Below are 22,080 nucleotides of genomic sequence, written 5' to 3'. Positions count from 1 at the left end.
CTCCAGCACTTAAAACCTATTTTCCATTACACATCTAAACCAGAGCATATGTAAAGCACATCCTGACACTACTGAAAAGTATAATCTGCTCTCAAATTTCTCAGCCACTGAAACCATGCAAAAATCTCCTGGTTTATTTTTCTACTCTGTCAGGTCCTTCATTTCTAGGCTCCTGTAATTTAATACTTTTCTTCCATATTAATATTTTTATAAGACAGAGAACTCAGCCTGTTTTGATAAATTTATTTCCACTGACTCCAGAACTATTCTATTTTGTTCATTAACAGCGGTAAATTCCCACCCTCTGCAGAGGGGAGGCTGGAGCACCCTGCAGAGCTTCTCTCAGGTAGGAACAGCATTCAGCACTTAAAACTGCAAAGAGGCTCCAAGGACCAGTCAGACACATGTGCACTCACACCCCTGCCCAGTGTCCTGCAACAGCTCCTGGGGCCCCAGTGACACAGGGGAGAGACAAAATCCCCAGACATAGGTCACAAAACACAGTGGAGAATCAATCCTCAGCCCAACTCTCACCACAAAACCTCTGAAAGTATCCTTTAAGAAGGTTGCTGTCTTCATCACTATTATTCTTCTCCTCAATTAAAGTGTCTTGTTAACAAAGTTTATCTTCACCCTGCTGTTGTTTCTCTTCTCTGAAAAAATGATTAGTTTTTTTTTACCACAAAGTGAGAAGAACAGATCTGCTTATTTGTATGTTCTTGAAGAGATTTAGTTTGTGCAGATCTGCAGGAACAAAGTGATAGAAGAATAAAAAGCACGGGGCGGGGGCAGAAATCCCCAGCCCTGCAAGAGACCTTATCCTGGGGGGAAGACAGCTGTGAACCAGGCATGGCAGCAACATTCCCATCAGGACATCAGGTCAAATCCAGCCCCAAGAAGGCTGGGAGATAGCAGGGACCAGGCTGTGCCAGCAGGGCACAGGGCAGCCCCCAACTCTGGAGGTCAGGCTCCTCCTGGCTGGGGCAAGTGATGGAAACAGCAATTGTGGCACAGGGTGCTCCACTGGGACAGGCATAGAACCCCTTTCCCATCCCACAACTCTATAATCTCACTAAAAATTATACCTGGTCTGGATACAGTAACAAACATTTTGTTGCTTTTACAACATTTTGGATGTCATAAAAAATTACTTGCAACATATCCTCGATCTGGTCGCAATTTCTTTTCCTTGTTGGAGACTAGAAGCTGTCATAAAAGTCTCAAGTTGTCTGTCAAGATGATGGTTATCTTCACTTGGTAATGTTAGGTGTCAAGAACTATACTGAAATAGCATTAAAAAGCCTTGGTTGTCCAAAAATGAGATATATTAAAAAAATACAATAGGGACCAAAGATAACTAGAAAAATTCCCTGTGTTTTGGAGCAGTGACAGAAAAAAAATATCTGAATCTCCACCAGGGATAGTGGCAACAGAAACAGAAATAATGGAAAGAACACCCAATGTTTGAACAAATCAAAGAGGCCAAATTCAATGAATAAATTACCACAAATTATCTACCCAGAGCTGACTCTCATACAAAACCAGGGAACTCTCTCCCCTAAATGCTATAGTACTAGAATGAACATAGAATTAATTCTTTGACTTTGCAAAAGCTGCAAGGCATCACATATACTGATTTGAGCTGTCTGTACTACTTACTTGAGCTTTACGTTCTGTAATTGCCAGACTTGTCCTTTGGAAGCAAAGCTCTTCATAATAAGCTGTACCACAAACATCAGTTTATTTAATGATCTGTACCTGAGCAAAGACATGGCTTATTCAGTCCAAATTCTTGTAACATGCATCTTCCTTCACTTTAAAATTGTATGGAAAAGTCCCTCATCACAAAAATCATTGCTCTGAAATTCAGAAAATAATCATCCCAGTCAGTAATGTTATACAGGTGAAGGAGGGTCTCCACTAAGTCCTACAAGGATTAGGGGTGTACTTTATGCTGATGCATCAGACAGATCTTTATCTTTAATCCCATACCACAACACTTTGAAAGTCTTGACCCAAAATCAGGTTGGTTTATTTCTAATCTTTTCCTGAAAAGAAGTTAATTATCTCACTCTGCAGGCAGGTGAGACATGACTGCATTTCCTGGCTCAGCCTGACCACACTGAGCAATTTAAAATTAAATTGAGAGAGTCATAAGGTGGCTGACCCAGGGTTACAGGAATGGAAAGGCTGCTGACAGCTCATTGATAATAGGAATGATAATTAATAATAATAAACTGCCGTTTCAGAGAAGATAGGCACCCCACATGTCTGATACCGTGCAGGAGACAATGCCTGAGGAGGAATCACATGATGGCCAAGCTGTCAGCTGGGCCCCAATGTGGTCAGAGCATCTTTGCTCTCCAGATGAGAGTTATGTCAGTGTAAATGAGATCTGGAGCTCTCATCTGTGTGTGTTTGTGGCTGGTAAAGCACCAGTCGTTATCCACCCACAAGACACCCTGCCAAGTTACCAGTTTTGATTATACATCACTGAGTGCTGTGGTTTGGCTCCATGGACCACTCCATACATGATTCATTTCAGGTAAATGAATGAGAGATGAACAGCGAATCAAATTCAAAAAGAAAAGAAGAAACTAGACTTTCCTTGTGAGTAGGGATTAAGAAAAAACTAACAGACATGTCTTTTGAACTTTACTAATGGATCAAGTGGCCTAATTTGAACACTGTTAACTACAGAAACAGCATGTGAAGAGACAATGCTCCTAAACTGTTTAATCCACAAAATCTGCAGCTCTGTCACAATCTGAGACAAATCAGTAGTGTGCCAGAACAAACAGAAACAGCCTATTTCTCTTTGGTTAACTCAACACAAATCCCAGGAAAAGCTAACACAAATAGCTGATATTGCATCATTGGCAGTCTCTCTGCTCTACAGGGCACACTTCCTTTCTGTCAGATCTACAAATCTGACCCAAGTGAGCTAGTGAACTATGCAATTAAAAGTCAGTCTGAAGTAGAAGATGAAGCATTGCAAGGTTAAAAAAAAAAAAAAGGAGAATTTGTAATGAAAGCAGCTTTAAATAGAACATGTGCTTCTATTTCATAGCCAACAAGCTGCTTTCACCACATAGAAGCTATTGATACAGGCAAGAAAAAAAGGGTCCCTAACGAGGAAAACGACCCAATCTGCACATTTCTCCAGTTACAAGCATTTACACAGTAAGTCCTCAAACTGTAACACCATCAGTCCCTCAAACAGAATGGAAGTGACAAGATACAGTTTTCACTGACAATGCCACTTCCTTAATCCACACTAGGTTTCACAGAGCACTTTTGATTCTTTTCTGTAATGGAAGTGTTCAGTTAAAAAAACCACCCCAAAAAATCGGCTTTTCAAGATTCAGAAGATTATAAACTGGCAACAGAAATAATGGAAAGACAGTTTTTGTCAGTTGATACGTAAGAACAGTTGTGTAAAAGACAGCTCAGTGTTTTAAGATGAACAATACAAAGAGCAGGCTAAATATGCCACATCTTTAAGTGCTTTTGTGCATGATATGAAAAACAAGTGGATGTGGTTTGCCTTTTTGCTTTTGGTGGAGTACAGCAGTTTGAAAAGAAGAAAACAGAATTTAAGCCTGTGAAAAGAGTGTGTTAAAATAGTAAGAGATGGGTGCATATGTCATTCAAAAACTGTGGTTTAACTGCTTTTCACAAAGCAGCAGCCAAATGCAAGGCTTCCCTGACAGCCATATGGGAAATAGGTGTCATGTGGAGCACCTGGTCAGGATATAGGGGCTGCAGCTCTCCAGCATGGAAACCCCAGTGATGGCCAGCTTGGGATCAGAGCAGTGCTAAAGCCCTGAGCCAACCCAGCCTTCCCATGAGCTGCAGGAACCACAGCACAGTGTTCATACCATGTCCCATAGCTGCGGCCCTACAGATGTATAGGGGACTTAGGGACAAAAGCTTAAGGGCAAAGGTACTGAAAAAGCAGTCTAGAGAAGGGCTACATGAGCACAAGGAGACCATCCCTGCTAAATTTCTGAGAGATCATTCCAGCTGTACCCACAGCCCACCAGAGAGGTAACAAGCTGCTGTTGTGTGCACTGATCTCTCATCTGCTATTACCCACCTCAACAAACAGGACACTGTCTGCAAGCTCATTAATTCATTTCCCCAAGACTTGTTGTATTACTTGAGTGCTTTCATGAAGTAACCAACTTTACATCTTCCTAATTTAAGATGTTCTAGGCCTCCAAAGGTTTTATTACTTTTATATTTTATTTTGTTAGGTTCTTTTAAATAGCTTTTCTGAAATTGCAGAATTCAAGATGTTATCAGCTGAACACAACTTGCATTTTTAAAGTGGCTAACTTCAGCTTTTTCTTCTACAAAAACAGTTAATATACACAAAACATGATGACTTCTCCTCTTATTTTCCAATCAAAAAACTGCTGAGAAAAGCTCAGCAGAAATTACACAATCAGGTTTAGGAAGCATGATGACGTTAAAGAACCATACATATTCTCTGAGGGACATTTTCTGTCAGTCAGCCATCCAACCACTTTAACGTTCTTTGGATCATTTTGCTAGGCACAGTTATAGCTTCTTACCACTATACTGCCACAGTAATTTGGCTGTGGTAAATAAAACCAGATAAAACTTGGCAGCAGCTACAAAAAAACACAACAAAAAGCAACAACTGAATCTCTAGTTGGAAGCCATCATTTACAACAGCTGTGACAACATCTAACTGGTAAAAACTTTAAAGAAATATGAAAATTGAGATTTAATCAAAGAAATAGATTCTAGAGAGATCACCAATATGAAGAGGGATACAGGAGAGATGGACAGCTGAAGAAAATGACAGGCACAATTCACATGGAATTGTTACTTCTAAAACGGAATTATAGAACAATATTGTCCTGCACTATGTTGTTTCTTGAGTATGTGTCATCATCCACCTCCATCAAAAATATGATCCCTTTTGGATGCCAACAAATATATATGAAATTAAACAATATCAGGACAAGAAATTACATAGGATTATGAAAAATCAGGCAATGGCATAAGCTACATTTCAGTATCATAAACTGGTCAAATATTAAATTAAAGCAGTTAAGTAGGAATGAAAATATTTTTAAAGAATCAATTTGTGTTTTACCAGAAGAATTCTGAAGCACAAACTCACAATTTTGACAAATTGTTCAAAGAATGAACAAGTCCTTGATATTCATCAGGCTATTAAAAAAAAAAAAAAAAAAGTGTCCATAGGTAAAAAAGCAGCAACACATTGTTGTGAATCAAAGCAACTCAAAAAATCCAGTATGGGTAGGAAGTTAATTGTATTGCTGTCCTAAAATCCCACACAAGTACAAGTGTATGGGTATATTAGGGGGAAAACAGAGGGGGAGATTTTAAAGAGACATTTTTTTAGTAATACTGAGATTAAAGATGGGGATTTATGACTTATAACACACTACAGGAATCAGCATCACACCAACCAAAGGAGAAAAAAACCAAACAAACAAACAACAGCGATCACTAACGTCTTACGTATTGTCTTTGGTTGTTTAATATCAAGAAATACTTTTTACAGAATATGTGGAGACTATTCCTTTGAAATTCATTCTGTGTCAATACCTTCCCTGTGGCCTCTCTGGTAAACCAGAGGACAGACTACTTTCTCTGATTAGTTTGCTTTTTTCTACATTTTTTATCATATCTGTCTTCAAAACTCCAATTTCTTCCATTTACAGACTTTTGTACCAAAAAGGTTTAACTAGAACAGATTTTACACTGTATAGTGAAGGTATTTTTCTTGCATTATAAACTTAGAACCTAATAAAACAGTTTTCCACAAGATACTATTGAATTTACAGCAGGATTTAGAGACAGGAATAATGAACATTTGCAATAATAATACCTAAAATAAAAACCAACCCAAAACTCCTAAAGTTACATTAGCACAGATTAAAAGTGTTATCTCTAAGATTTTAAAATTACCGCTTTAAAACCTCTTGTATCAGAAAGGAGTTTTCAGTCCCCAGCTAGAGGTGCTCAGTAGTTGAGAAGAGGGGAATGGGTGGGGAAGGGATGTTTAGGGTTTTCCCCTCATTCCCTTGCTGTCTGGCCAGTTAAGCTCAGAATGTTTACCAGGTGTAGGATCAATTTAAAGAATGGAAAATAGCATACACATTTAATGGTATTTCTATTGGACTATGTACAGCATCTCCAATGTCAGAATCAAAAGCATTCTGAGTAAAAACAGATAATGGTTATTAAGAAAAAGAAACCAAAAGAAAGGCTATTAATACACCTTTAAAAAACGTAACACAAAAATAATTAACCACTGCTTTCTTGGCATGTAAAAGTTCTATACAAATTTTAAAAATTTTATTTGCAGGTACTAACCTCTTCAAAAGCTCACTCTGTATTTACACTAATTCTTTTAACAAGTTTATCTCAAAGCATATTTAAAACAATCATGATTGCATTAACTTTCTGCTTTAAATTATTACCCAATTAGTGCTTTATTCACATTTTAAAAACTTGTACAATTTATTACAAATATAAAACAGTGCAGTTTTTCATACATTATCCCAACTCTGAGACAAACACTTAAAAGACATGGAAAAAGATTTTGATTTCTATAAACATAACATTTGCATTACTCATACCCCTTTTTTCACTGTCCTCCCATAACCCCAATTTAAAAAGATCAAACATACAACATACTGTAGGTTTATTTTTATTCAAAAAGTTACTGTCTCAAGACATAAATACAAATCAGAAAACAGTACAATTAGGACAATAGAATGTGGAGGACAACAGGTTAAGGTAAATATATAAAACATTTTTAGCTGGTTGAAAACAAAGCTGTAAGAACTGCTTTCACAAAGAAACACTCCTTCAAGAGTAAGAAAAATCAACTTAAGTTTAAAATCATATATACAGTCCTCTCAGCAGTTCTATTAAATGCAGTGGTGTGGAAAACAATATAGGCAGTACTTTTAGACATGAGAGTATTTATTTATGCAAAATGAGTTAGGCAGATCTAGTTTTGATTTTGTTGTTACCCCATGACCTAGTAAAATAATTATACTTTATCATGATCCTTTAGATAATCTATGGTTTTTGGCTACCACAGCCGAATGTTTGATTTCTGAGTCTAAAAACAGGAAGCCTTTTGTATTCACCCATTTGGGGAGATTCTTGTATTGCAAGCGTATTAAGGCATGGAATGATTAAAATAATATACCTCAAGAACTGAGAGACAACTGACAAAAAATATACATATGTAATATAAGTTAATATTTCCTTTAAAATGATGTCTAGCTGCCTAAGCCTTGCAAAATGAGTCAATGTCAAAATGGCATAGATCCACTTTCTGTTTTAGACCAAATTTAATTTTTTTGTGAATGGACACAAAATGAAGTTTAAAGCTTAGCTTTCAAAGAATATTATGGGCTGTTTATGAGTTTCTATTATCCAATCTAATTTACATATAGAGGAAATGTACTGTAACCTGTTAGAAGTATCTTTAACCTGAAGACTGCTTGCAAAGACAGATAGATAAAACAATATAAAATACAAATTTAAAAATCATTTTTAAAGCATGAATTCTCATGCTCTTCTATTTTTAAACATTGTTAAACTTTCAATATATTTCTGAAACCTCATAATTTTAAGTTGGAATTTAAAAGTAAGAAAAAACTAAACAAACTGCGCAATTATAAAATCAGCACCAATTTATATATATATATAATTTTATTTAAAATTTAGATCCCTATTCCCACACTCTAATAAGCTGTATAATTTTTGTTTAGAATTTTTCTGCAAACATACTACAATAAGCTTCTTTTATTTGGAGACAAAATACAGTGGCACTACTGGAAGGAATTTCACAACATTACATTTTTCTTAAAGGACAAGCAAACTTTCAGGGTTGGTAATGGGCAAGCAAGAGTGAAATCTGTTACGTTCTGGTAGCTTATAGCTTATGGACCTTTCTGAGAAGGCTAACATGAAGCTTTTGGAATAAAAAATGTGTTTTAGATTAAAAAGCTATTAAAATTCTGCTTTATGTATTTTTTCCATGATTAATTAATACAAACCTTCTGTTGCTTAAGTTTGAATTTAATTGAAAATACTGACAACTCTTCTGGTTCATTCTATCACTGTGAGAAAACCAATCCACCTACTATTACAGTTCATGGATGTGAACAGCAATCCAGCAGAGTTTGTGATTATTTAGTATAGCCAGTAAATGTATAGAGAGAGGGGCTCAAATCTGTACCAAACACCTCTCAGACTGTTAAGATTAAAACTCAGAGGGAATACTTCTTATGATCCAGAAATAAACTGATAGCACATAAATAAAATATTGATTTTTTTTCCCAACAAAAAGTGTAACTTATCCTCAAATTGTTTACTTGTCCTTTACATTTCTTTTTTTCTTTCAGGCAAGCAAAACTGCCCCTTCAATGCACTTGATCTTGAAAGCATGTCATTCTCCTTAGAGAAAAATCTGTTCAGAATTTCACTGTATCTACCACAATTTTGTATTGAAAAACTTCCTCTTCCACTTAGAAAATGACTTCACCACTGATTTATTTGCTGCTCTGGTATTAAAACATTGACACCCCAAGAACCTAAAAAAAAAGTTAGAAATGGTGTCAATTTGTAGTCTAATACACATTTAACAAATAACAAAGCAATTAGTATATAATTTAAGACACTTCAAGATATATTAAGGCATTATTAAGTTTATTTTTCTTCTAAACCAGGTTAACCACACTTCTGATTTGGGTAATAATATGAAAAGGGCTCCTCATTCATTAGAAATATTTTTCTCACACTTGAAATTTACTAGATCTAGTAGGAATAAAGTCTGTTTTAATTATTTTAGGTAATAGTTACAAAAGAGTTTTTAGTTAGGTGCCTAACTCAGACTTCTTTGACAATGACATTCTGTTGGCATTAATCTGAAATCAAGTGTGTTATTACCAGCACTAAACCTGGGACAAAACTCTCCAGAGACTGGCCGCTGCTGTGTCTGTGATCACAGAAACCACAGTCCATCCCACATCAGCCAACCAGGACACAAATTTAACATTTCCTAGGAAATGTATCCACTCTGTCAGGAAGACAGTGAAAAATCAAACAATCATCAGGCAAAATCAAGCAACTGTACTTCAAGAGATTGTGTAACTAGGGAAAGAAAAAGCTTTCCTGAAACAAAGAATCAGTTTCCACTTCCCATGTCAGAATAAGCCATACAGCTTTCTGTGCCAATGGAAAATACATATAACCACTGATGTTCCAAAAAAACCCCAGAAGATCCAGATTTTGTGACTGTCCTAGCTTTTATAGGACTTTATAAAATCAGCAAAAGCCAAAACAGACTGAATTTTTCTGAACCTTAACACTACTGCTCATACTTATCTGTTTATAAAACAATTTTTTCTGATCTTTGAATTAAATTCACTTTGGGTGTCTCCTACAATAGACAACACAGAACTGGTGCCAGCAATAACTGGGTACATCAGACTAGAAGTCTGATCATAAACCATGTGCATCTGAGTAATTTAAACAGTTTTATTATGTCTACGTCTATTAAAAACAAGTGCAACGACTCCAAGAATAAGGGACCTCTGAAATAAATTATATGAATAAAGCGAATTAACTTTATTCGGAGAAGTTTTTGCATGTGTGCGATGGTTTGGTTACACTGACCACTGACTGCACGTTATCCCGTGGCCTGTCTCCCGCCGGGGGTTCGGTAAAGGAGCGGCCCCGCCCGGCGCTCCCCGCGCTGCCGGCGGCTGCCCCCGCGCGGCCGCTCCCGCGCACTGCGCCCGCGGCACAGCGGGGCCGGCCGGGGAACTCAACCTGTTACAGCGGCCCCAACTAGTGTTAGAGCTGGAAAGCTAAAAGGGTCCTCAAATCAATTCAATGCAACCTGGAGAGGGCCAAGGTTTCAGCACTGTCAGACTAAAAAGTGACTGGTACTTCACAGATCAGTCCAGGAAAAATCGAGGAGGGGAAGTACTATTGTAAAACAATGTCAGAGAACAGGCAGATATTTTCTTGGTGTTACTTCAGGAACAGAATACACAACAGCCAGACGCACAACCTAACTGATTCATTATTACTAAAGCAAAGCCCTATTGGTACAAAATATATGGATTTGCATTTAAAACAGTATTTAGGACTTCTTTCTCCCATAAACAGGTTCATGCTGCAACAATACTGTAAAAAAATACATAACCATCTTCCAAATTCCACCAAGCTGTCCAAGATTCCCAGGAAGCCTTGTTGTACTGTCCTCTGCTGGCTTGCTGCAGCTTGTTATTTCCAGTGTAATTTTGTACCAGCTACCCAAGGTCAAAAATGGCTGCATACTTTACAAGTGGTTCAAGACAGAAGGAATCCCTCATGCAGATTTTTAAAAGAGAATAGAGACTGCAGATTTACCAAGTCGGATAAAAGGGCAACTGCAAGCAGAAACTACAGACTTCGGATGTTTTGGACCTAAAACTTCATATGGAAAGAAAAAATACCTCTCATCTCTATAAACAGATATCTGTATTATCTCTTATTTCTCCATTATCTTACTTATGCACAAAAGTAAACATGCCAATTAAAAAAAAATAACAAAAACCAAACCACAAGATGCAAACTATCTAAAGCTGACATTTCATAATGATATCAGAGCCACTGAACTAAGCTCAGCACAACAGGAAACTTGCCTTTAATACTATGTATGCACATTTCTTTATTTTTGTAATGCTCTTTGCTACCAGCCTTTGCAAGGGTCTTTTCCATAACAGATGTGTTTTCTGCTCAGAATCATAGGATTTTAATTTTTACATAACTATATACAGATATTAAGAACAAAAATCCTATAAACTTTCAAGGAACACTGACTATCCTAGAATGTATGGAGCTGACTTACTGTACCAGTCTGTCAAAATAATCTATAACAATGACAACCTGTAGATTGCATTCTTTCCATTTAAAATCTGAAGAGAGTATGGCAACCTTAAGACTGATTTACATTACTTTCCCCTTACATAAGTTAACCTACCGATTCATCCATGATTGAAGCGGGGTCAAAGAAATCTGGTTTCAGTTCCGTTCTTTCTCTCCTGTTCTTTGACGGTGGCTTTAGGAAGCAAACATACAAACAAGTTAAGTGTAATTCCACCAGAAAAACAGTTTTACACTGTAGTCAGTGAAGCTGAACTCTCAAGGGCTAAGAATTCACAAGTGATAAATGTTATTAGTTATGACAGGAAGTGTTTTTGCTTTTTTGTATAGCAGTTGGAGCAGATGGCTCTTGTACACAGACAACAGCACAGCCCTTTAACAATTCAGAAAGCAACCAGAATGATTTTTGTTTTATCAGAAGAAAAATTTAATTCAAATATCTTACTTTAAAAGCAGAAATACAAATCCCAAGACCATTAAAAGAAAAGTAAATTTCTTACTAGGTCTATGTCCATGGTGTCAAAATCCATGCCTTCATTAAGATCTTCAATCCGCCCTTCTGATGACATCATCACATCTTCAACAATTGGCTCTTCATCATCTTCCATTAGACTTGTGCCACGTCGACTGAAAAATGAAAAACAATACTGTTTAGCACTAAATCAAGTTACCTTTTATCTATTTAATAAGCTAATTCTCAGTATGGGACTCTCAACAAATAATAATTCCATTGGATAAAACAGAAATTAAGTAATTAAATAAACGCACAATTACCATCAAAGAAAGCTGGTGTTAAACCAACAGAAAATACTAAGAGAGTGTGGGAGAATGCCTGACAAAGGTCAGTTTAGATAACTGTGGCACACTGCTAAATGGGTACTCAGAAAGGGTCTGAGAACTGACAAGGAGATCTACTCCATAACTAATTTATGCTCAAGTGAGAAGGAATTTAGCTTTTGCCACCTAAAGAAAAATTGTTTCTGCCTTATGATAAGGCCAGGAAGAATGTCTTTGAAATAAAGTAAATGTGTAAAACCACTACAAATACACCTAAACAGTCGTTCATCCTCTTTCCTCATAAATTCTACATGAAACATCAAATCTTATGAGAAAACTAAGGAGTTGTTCTAATTAGTATAATTAGAGTCACTGGATTTAAAAAAAGCCACCACTGAAACTATGTTACATGAAGTACTGGTATTAAAACAATCAAAAGAAAAGTAGGGGGAAGATGTAAAGCTCCTCAATACATATGCCCATATTGCAACCTGTACTTTTTTTCTGTAGAACCAGAGTCCTTAAGAATGCAGAGAACTTTTGAACTTAGAAGATGTATCCCTCTTAAAAGGCGTTACCAGTGCATTTATAAATCCCCTCCCTGACTCACTGACGGAACGTGTCACTCCACTTACATGGCGTGTTGCAAGTTGCTTCTCAGCTTGACGTAGTTCATCGCTGCCCTCTCCTGTTGTTGTCGCGCGGCTTCTTCCTGTTGCCTTTGAGCCAACATCCACGTTACTTGCGTGCTTAAAAAGACCATTATTCTATTTTAAACATGTACTGGTTTTGTGTATGAACACTAACACAAAGCAGACCTACTCATGTACATACTTGTAGTCGAGCGGCGGTTGGTGATGCTCAGGCTGCATAGGATAGACACCCATGTAGTTCTCATCAGGTCGCAATCTCTTGGGTTCCCTCATTATTGTGGAAGTGAGCTGAGGTGTCTGCATCATGACTGGTGTGTGCATTGACTGCTCCCTGTTCAGCCACATACTGTCACTACTGCTGCTTTCTTCAGCTGGAAGCAAACACAGGAAGAACATCAGTTAAGTTTTTTTCAAACTAGTCTGAAAGTCAATGTTGAAACACAAATTACATGCATGACAAAGAGAATCGATTGCTTTACTTTTTGTCACAAAGTCTTACATGTGCCTCAAAGGGCCTGGATTTATAATTTCTGGCTGGAGCATCTCTATACTTCTCTGTTGTACGATTTAGCACTGTGTAGTGCCCTTATTTCCTTCTCTGAATCAAATTAATAGCTTTCCCACTAAGACACAAAAATGATCAGAAGTTACTTGTTCTGAAAAAATACATTAAGGCCTACCAATACAGTCACACTAAAAATATGGAAGAATATGTGCAGTTTATATTAATATGTATTCTAGTAAATTTTAAGATGTAAGAAGTTTTACCTTCAGGTACTTTCCGCTTGCCTGTTGCTGGCTTTGTCTTCTTATTTCTTACTGTAGAGCCTCGACTACTGATTCCACTAATCACTGACATGGTATCATCATCCCCACCAGCTAATAAAGAGTTTCGGTAGGACATGAGAGGAAGCCACACATCTTCTCTTCGCAGAGACATCTGAAAGGTCATGAACTTCTCCAAGTAAACATATCTTTAAATGAAGAAAGAAATACAGAGATGCAAAAAATCTGCAACAAATGTTACTATGTCAAGATAAGTAACTACTGAAATTCTCAGCCGATGTTTCTCATCTAGTTAAGAGAGGCCAGACAACAGCAAATCCAAAATACAATTTCTGTTCATCCACCATAAATTGAAAAATAACAACAATAAATATAATTTACCCTCTGTGAGTATACTTGACTACATCAGTGTAAACTTACCTTGAAGTGTCAAAGATTCCACTTTAGATGAATACAATACACAAGTATTTATTCTGATGTGCGTCTTTTGTGGTTATCATTACAAATATTAAGAACATTAAGAAAATACTTACACTGTTCTTTTGTCTTGTCTGAGAAGTTTCGAGGAGAACTCACTGAGAATATCAAGAAATGCCAAATTTAATGGTGGGTGGCTCTCACCTTGTGGATTAGGCTCCTTAAAAGCAAATTCTATACCATCCCTAAGAACAAATAAAAAATTACATCAGAAAAAGAACAGAAGTTCAAAGCACTGTGAGCTACCAAAACTGAACCCTTTTGAAGCAATAATTTGATGTTTTCATATTCCAGCAAAAAAAGTGAACACTAGTCATTATTTGAATCTGGACACACTTTCTGTCACAGAATTTCTACCCTGCATTTCAAGTTTTCTGCATGAGGCCAACATGACCACCACTGACAATGAAGTGGATCTGTTCTTATTGTTATGGACCAGACATTAAAAAAGCTTTTTCATTATAGCATCGATACTGCTATCATTTACATACTTATACGATGATGCTGGAGAACACCAACAATATGAAACATTTAGGGTTTTTTTAGAAACAAATCTGTAGTCATCTCTTAATTAATACATGGACTACATCATCTCTATGACTGATGCACTTAGTATTAACAAACTGATTTTCAAAGACAAAAAAGACTATCTTCTGCTAGGCAATAAGTGTTTACAAACATGTAATACAAAGCACACAATTACTTGTGTAACATAGCAATAGCTTCTCTTGTTTTCAACTGATCCAATCCAAATGTTAAAGCAAAACGTCGAGCAAGTTCCTTTATGCCACTAAATGTCGGTGATGATCTGTCAAAATTATAACCATTTTCTTGAATCATTTCATTGAAGAGCTGTATGGAATAAATAGAGAATTTTTCATGTATTAAAAAAATTATGCCAAACTTTGAACCAATATACACAGAGCTAAATTTCAGTTTAAAAGTATGTTTCATAGCTTTTTTTCTTCCCACTCCTAATCTGACAAAACCAAGGGACAAACACAGACATTTTGGACAGCAAAGCTACTCTTGAAGAGTCTGCACCCCAGAGATAAACTTTAAAAAGCACTGTCCAAACACTCATCAAACTGCATATATACTGGGTGACAGATTTCAGTGCTTCACCAAATCAGGTGTTCTAAACTTGAGAATACAAAAAATTAGAAAGATTCCCTAATTACATACACTAACACGTCTTCAGGGAAATTGCCAGACACCAGAAATTCTGTCACTGATTATGAGATTTTTAAGTACTCATGAATAGTTGTCAAAACCAAATATTCTGAACTTTACAGTCTTTCCTTTGATCAATCCTTTTCTCATCCTACTAAATTTGACTGTAATCACTTCAATAATAAATTTCCATTTTTTTAAAATTTTGTCTAATACGCCCTTCACTCTTTTGTATCACAAAAAAAAAAGTGTTTAGTTACATATTTTACACTGCAGTTCCTGCGGCTACTTAAGAGTCATGCTGGTATCAAAAGGAAAGACCTCATCCTTCCTTGTTTTGGCAATGTCCATATTGACAAACCACTCCTTACTTTAATAAGGACTATTTCTGTTTTGTCTCCACCAGGATCGATATCTAGATCTATATTTACTATCTAGCTATAGTCAAAAAATCAGGGATAGAGAAAATAAATGTGGGTAGATTTTCCTTTCATGGATAGCAGTGATCTATGCTGGATTACAGTATTTTGGAAATATATGTTTGTGCTGCTCTGAGTCTGTGAATAAAATCCCTGTAGATGGTTTATGTGAGCAGATGAATCAAATGCTAACTTTAACTGAATCATCAGGTTTCCATACAAACAAGCTTTACTGAACAGAGCATTAAATTATATTTTAATGTCTAATGTGTGAAGTCCCTACTGAACATTAAGAAATTACTAAAACTTCAAATTAATTCTGATAATAGTTTAAAAAGACCCAAAACCAAATCAAGACACAAAAGCAAAACAAAACCCCCACAAAAAAACCCAGACCCCCCACCACACAGGCAGGAAGTATTTATCTCTTGACTAACAGACTGACCATTTCACAACACAGATGTATCTGAATACATTACTTAAACTATTGTTTTAGAGTTATGAAGGTTTCATAGTTACATTAATTTTATATTTATTTGCCTCTCCTACATTTTTTGTGGTACAGTATTTGTTTAAGTATAGGAAGACTTCTGGCAGTTTTTCCCATAGTCACAGAAAACATGTTTTAGTTTAGACTTATTTATCCCTACGATCCATAAAAATTTCTTCATCAATACCTCAAATTAGTTACTAAACAACAGGAGATCATCTACAGTATGGAATTTCATGCATAAAAATACTGTCAATTCTTACCTGCTGCAAACTAAGAATAAGTGTTTTAGCACACTGGATTTTGTCTATCTGTCTTGTTTTACTCATTGTTTCTTTAATAATATCACCATAGTCATTGTAATACTAGGAAAAACAAAAAAAAAGTTAACAGTCAATGTTAGTTGAAAACATTACAACTACTGAATTCTTCTGAAAACAAAATCTAGGATATGTTCTTTTAGAAAGAAAAATCAAACGCTATCTAAAGGAAAAAACTCCAACATGTTCATGATTACACCAAAATTACACTCTAAACTGCCTCCACAATAATAATTTTTAAAAAACCTAAATCTAAAAAGAATAAACCCACTTTTAATTCTTGCAGTGAGTATTACTTTAGAGGCAGAATGACCTATTTATCTTCAAGGCCATGACATATTTGTTAATGACACGTGTTCACCCCTTCAGGGTACAAGATTAGAATCTATTTTTAGTAACTCCTGTAACTGTGGTGGGGAGTTTTATTTTCTTTGCTGAAAGGAGGCACTTACAGACAGCATCATAGCCATAATTTGTCCAACAAAGACAGCTGTCTGTTCAGTTTTTTAAGTATTTCAGGTTTAAGAAAGACCCAATTAGTTATTTGGAGAATCAAAATATATGTAGGGCACTCAAACAGATAAAAGCAGGCTGCCCAAATGTTAAGTTTTTAAGGAAATCACCAAGGAGCAAAGTTTTATCATATTCACAAAATGAGAACTCATATTAGTGTGCAGTTGTGAATCCCATGAGCCAGGAAAGGTTTTTATATTTAAGTAATATTGAAACAGATATAAAGATATTGGGGGGAGGGGTAGAGGGGACTCAAATTTTACTTCTCTTCTATAAAGTTTAAACTTAAATTATTTGATGAGACTGGACATCATGGAGTTGATCTTGGGAAGAACATTTTCAAAAGGCCTACTAAACTAATAAGTGAATTAAAAATACACCATCAATCAGAATAAGAAAACAAAACTAGTAAAAACAACATTAAAATAATTAGTCAGTTTCCCTCCTCAGTCCCCACCACCCATACACTGGAACCGTAACACTCATCTCAGTAATTTTTCTCCCTACATACAAAAAAAGGGCCTACAACTTCAGAGCTTTAAATTCTTCACATTTTGAAACAGTTATCTTGTAAGGTGAAAAAAAACAAGAGTTAAAAATTCCAGAACTACTGTATTCTAGTTGTTCTATGAAATATCACTACTAAGCTTCAAATTTACCTTCATATATTGCTTGAAAATATCCGCAGCTGTGTTCATTTCCACCACAGTGTATACAATGAGCTTACAGAAAGCTGCAAGTAGGTTTCTTCTTTTGTGCAATGCTTCAATTTTGCTGGCTTCATCATCCTGCTGTCCATCTAGAAAGAGTTCAGAACAGGAAAACTGTCAGGTTTAAAGACTCCATGCTTAAACATTTATATATAAAACTGATATGGGCTAGTGGTCATGATTCAGAAAATCAGATCACACTTCTGATGGCAATGCACTTCACTGTCCACTGACATGTGCCTTACCCTGACACAAATATTTGAGCCTATTAAACCAAACCTTTACTGCAGTTATCCTACATGTTCCCAATACAGAAAATCCTTTAATCAGCTGCTGACATTTAAAAGACACACCTACCTCTGTGCATATGCACACCTCTCATTGACAAAACAAAATTAAAACAATAAAAAAAAACCCAAAAAACAACCAGGCAAACAAGAAAAAACCCAACAACAAAATACCACCACCACAAAAACCCAGAAATGCACAAGGAAACAAAGATATTAGTCAGAAAACAAATATTATAAAGGAAACTTGAGCTTTGTACAAACCGGCACTATTATTATCATCATCCTGATCAATGAAGACGTGATCTAAAATAAAACTGAGTAGTTCAGATTGCAAAGAAGAATCAGGAGTGTAAACAAGTGGCTCCAACATGTCACGTCCTCCTGTCATAATCTGATGGCTGAAGATCATCAACACATCACACAAAATTGTGAAAGCCTGTTAAAAAGAAACCTCAGTAAATACTTGCTTGGAAATTATATTTTGTTTAGAATAATGTATTTGCACTTGACAAAATACTTGAGATCTCAACAGTATACACAGGCCACTAAAGTCCTACACAACTACGAAGGCCAACTGAAGTCAAAATGTGCATAGCTTCACACAGTAGGCTCCTGAGTCAAGAATGAGTCTCCAAATAAAAATACTGCCAACTAAATATAAAAATATTGCAAGATTAACACATGAGGAGCCTGATACTCCCAAATTCTACCTGATGCATACTACATTAGGTCTAGAGAACTTGATGGACTCCGACCATAGTACAGTCGCCTTTTTGCTGTCTTTTCTTAAAATGGTTTTGATCACGTTTGTTTAACATATAACAGCTGAGATTCTTCAATCTCTTTAAATCCTGATGTCCAAAAATCTAAAAGTGCAACCAACTTTTCTGTTTTGCTAACTTGTGCATCTGATACCAGATTTAAATGCCTGTACTCCACTGTGCCAGGTTCAAATGTCTTAGTACCTGACACAAAGACTGACACTCTTCAAACAGACCAAGGCAACAAGGTGTTTAGTGCTGCACCTTCTGTTTGGCTCTAATCTCCAAGTACTTCCATGAACAGGTCTGTTCTCTAACTCCTCATAGTGAACATTACTAATTCCTGGCCACAAAAAAAAATACACGTGCTCCTCTAAAGTCCCTTGTGTCCTTTCATGGGATTAGAGAAGGGAGGTGGAACCAACACCAAGTGGAACATTGTGCCCTACGTGACAGGTACCCTGTGCAACTAGCTCTAGTTTCTAGAGTGTTCACCGGAGTCTGAGAGTCATACAGGCTCTTAGGGAAACCTATCCAGAGATTCAGTGTTTTTGTTACTAGCATTTTCACACCCTACACCTTGTAACTATTATACTAGCTAGCTCTTTGACATAGAACACGTCTATTAAGGTCCAGGAATTATTCTTGTTCTAGCAAGAGTTTCAAAAGCTGCAATTCTGCCATTCAGTGGACCAGATTTTCCACTTCAACCAGGTTATTATCTGCAGCAGCAAAAAGGCTCCTGGCTTTCTACTTCTTTAATTAAACTGTCTACCTAGAAGATAATCTGGTCTTTCCCCTGAATAGACATAGTTAATTTTCTTTCATTTTAGCATTTTAAAGATTGTTAAAGGCATTTACTTAGAATTAATTCTGCTATCAGTAACCTGTGTACCTCACTGGAACTTCAAATTCCTACAAGTGTCCTGGCCAAAGAACTATTTGCCCATAGATTGAAGAGACTCAGCCCCTACAGTTCAATTATATTTTTTTCCACTATTATCCTCAGAACTCAAGACAAGTGTTTCCCAATATGATGCCTCAATTCTTTTTGAAACAGAAGCAAAAACTATAACCAACAAAGCAGTGTGACTACAAAAAAAATCCCATTTCCCAACAATAAACTCTCCTAGGTTACAGTGCATACTTGTGCATGTATAAACATATACACACTCATCTTAAGTACTCATTTTTTTCTCCTGATTTTGAAATGCCAAAATTCTTGAGACTCTGAAAAACTGAGGAATATATTGTATTATGGAGCAACACAGAGAAGGGAAGCTGCACCTGCATGCATTCAAAGACAGAACCAAAAAAAAAAAAAACACAAAAAACCCCCAAAATACCACTCTTTTAAATTGCTGTCCTTAGCTCTTCCAGTTTTGAGCCTATGAATCCACAGCTCCACAGGAGATGTGAGCCACTAACACATAGTAAGCAAGAGGTTTGAAATGGAACTCTTTCACTCAGCTTATACCCAGAAGGCTTCTACAGTGCACCTGCAGAGTCATTACTTAAAGAAACAAAAAAGCTCCTTTGCATAAAACATTATGCTGCCTAAAATTACTCGAAAGAATCAAGTTTAAATTGATTCTGATATCCTTTGTACATAAGGAGGATGAGCATACAAGTATGCATTCACACTCAAAGGGCACTCAGCCTGAACATCCAGGACATCATGTTCCCACATAAGTGCCAAAAACATTAACAAGAAGAACTTTTCAGTATAAAAGTACAGTATTAGAAGACACCAAGTAACAACAGCCACTAACCTGTTCCTTAACAGCAGTATTTACATTGGTCAGGTAGTGTTGACAGATCTGACAGAACACTCTCATCTGCTTCTTTAGACGTAGAAGATCCTCCTTTAAAGAGAATGATTTCATGTAATAGTTTTGCCTTTTCAATTTTTTAGTCCCATTTAGTGCAAGCACTTTCACAGAGCATTCCACCACAGACCTTAGTGATAACATTCAAGTCCACTGCATTATTTTAAAAAATCACTATTATAAATAAAATTAGCAAGTAGCAATTTCCTTAACTTTGTCATTCTGTGTAGCACAGAGGCGATGACAATTGGGATGAAAATTGTTCCATTTTATAAAAAAAGTAGTAATTAAAAAACCTAAAAAACAAACCTAAAAAAACCCTAACAACTCCCCTCACCCCCCAAAATCCCAGCGCATAAAGTGTTTTCTCTTTAAAATATATGTATTTTCAGCCTAAAAGCTAGATTTAAGGCAGCTGTTCATAACTAAAAAAGACAATCTTATATGGTACTACTTTATTTTTTTAGTTCACTCATTTGGGATGAAGTGGAACCTCAGATGAGAGTTGGTTTTCTTATCCCCTTTCATTTAAAAAAAAAAAATAAATAGTTTCCTGAGTTGCAATAACTTCCCAAAAACTCTAGATTACCAAGCAAACAAAGTATCAAATTGGTCTAAGTACCACCCACATGTGTAACGCAGTTGGTGTTACTCCATCATGTGAATATTTAGCCCTATACAACTGGGGAAGTTGTAATACAGGACCAACTGTGTAACCAGCATCAGTCCAGACAAAGACAGAACACCTGAGAGAAGTTTAAAAACTACGCCTAAAATCTAAACTGTAACAAGTCTCTCCCTTGAAGAAAGTGGGTAACACACTGAGCACAGCACATCATTTAATCCCAACAGGATTAACAAAAGCAACAGCTGCTTCTTGACAGGAATTTAAGTATAAGACTATTTTAGAAGTCCTTTTCTACACAAAACCTTTTCTCTCCACAGTTACCAGTTACACTGATGCTAAGAGAATTATACGTGGGATATTTTCTTTCTTTTATATAGAATTATTTTTTTACATTCTTATTAAAATTGAACTACTTAAATAGTCTTTAATTTAGTGCATGCATTATGAAGCTAATTCCCATACTTAGTTCACAAACCTGTTCATTTAGAGCAAAGTTAGCAGCTGTTGACAATGTCATCAGGGGCCAAAAAAAGCACAAACAAACCAACTAAAAAAACCAACCAACCAAATCTTTAGGCACAGTACATGTCTGTCACTTCTGTTTCTGTGCTTATTTTTTGCTGCTGTACATTCCACTTTCATTGAACAGAAATCAACAGAACTTCTATAGGTACTGAGTATATTTGGCAGCAGTCAAGCAGATAAATATAATAGTTGTAATTCAGCAGTTACACCAATGAAAGCTTTAATTTACCAAATTTTATTATGTAGAAGCAGAAAATAGTCTCAATAAGGGACCACTTTTTAATTAAGTTCTTTTCATTCCTGCTGGAAGTATTACAAATTACATTTTGCTGCCAAACAGCTAGGTTAATCTTAATTTCTAAACTAACTTGTCAGTATTTCGCTCATCTTCTGCAATTAGCCTTGTGATAAATCTTTAATCGGTTCAAAAACCTCAAGATTGCTGTTTACCCCTTAATGAAGAAGGTAACAAAATCCTTTTAATCTTTTACACACCTACATATCTCTCTACAATCTGTGCAGCCACTTCTTATCAGGTATTTGGGGTTGGAAACGTTAAAAGCCATTAAAAATGCAGATGGATAAACTAGCCAGCCAGTGGTCAAGTTCACATTCACCTATAACACCTTCAGACTATAATTACTCACTGGAGTAAAGAAATCTCAACAGGTGAAAAGCACCATAATCTGATACAGGGGTTCTCTTACAAGATCATTAGTACAAGTTACATAGCATGATTTTCCACTCCTGCATCTACCAGAAGCTTA

General features: G+C 36.2%; 1 protein-coding gene across 8 annotated transcripts in view; it reads right to left on the bottom strand.

The window, feature by feature from the left end:
• Nucleotides 1-1,724: 1,724 nt before the first annotated feature.
• STAG2 (stromal antigen 2) overlaps nt 1,725-22,080 on the bottom strand; it is an 80,866-nt gene continuing 60,510 nt past the window's right edge. For 2 of the 8 annotated variants that reach the window (XM_033514102.1, XM_033514103.1), the window contains exons 23-34: nt 20,104-20,196; nt 17,832-18,006; nt 17,230-17,369; nt 16,001-16,102; nt 14,359-14,507; nt 13,712-13,840; nt 13,161-13,366; nt 12,574-12,763; nt 12,375-12,488; nt 11,463-11,589; nt 11,060-11,137; nt 1,725-1,859 (exon numbers count right to left, since the gene is read on the bottom strand). In XM_033514102.1, coding sequence (XP_033369993.1) covers nt 1,812-1,859; nt 11,060-11,137; nt 11,463-11,589; nt 12,375-12,488; nt 12,574-12,763; nt 13,161-13,366; nt 13,712-13,840; nt 14,359-14,507; nt 16,001-16,102; nt 17,230-17,369; nt 17,832-18,006; nt 20,104-20,196 — 1,551 coding nt within the window. In that variant the 3' untranslated portion in view covers nt 1,725-1,811. Of the gene's footprint in view, nt 1,860-5,524; nt 8,622-8,719; nt 10,510-11,059; nt 11,138-11,462; nt 11,590-12,374; nt 12,489-12,573; nt 12,764-13,160; nt 13,367-13,711; nt 13,841-14,358; nt 14,508-16,000; nt 16,103-17,229; nt 17,370-17,831; nt 18,007-20,103; nt 20,197-22,080 lie in introns of those variants that run through there. The other 6 variants (XM_033514105.1, XM_015626416.3, XM_015626419.3 and 3 more) reach the window with 6 other exon arrangements.

The sequence above is a fragment of the Parus major genome, chromosome 4A, assembly GCF_001522545.3.
Source record: "Parus major isolate Abel chromosome 4A, Parus_major1.1, whole genome shotgun sequence".
NCBI lineage: Eukaryota > Metazoa > Chordata > Aves > Passeriformes > Paridae > Parus > Parus major.
Note: the sequence above shows the minus strand (reverse complement) of the source record. Positions and strands in the feature narration are given on the sequence as shown.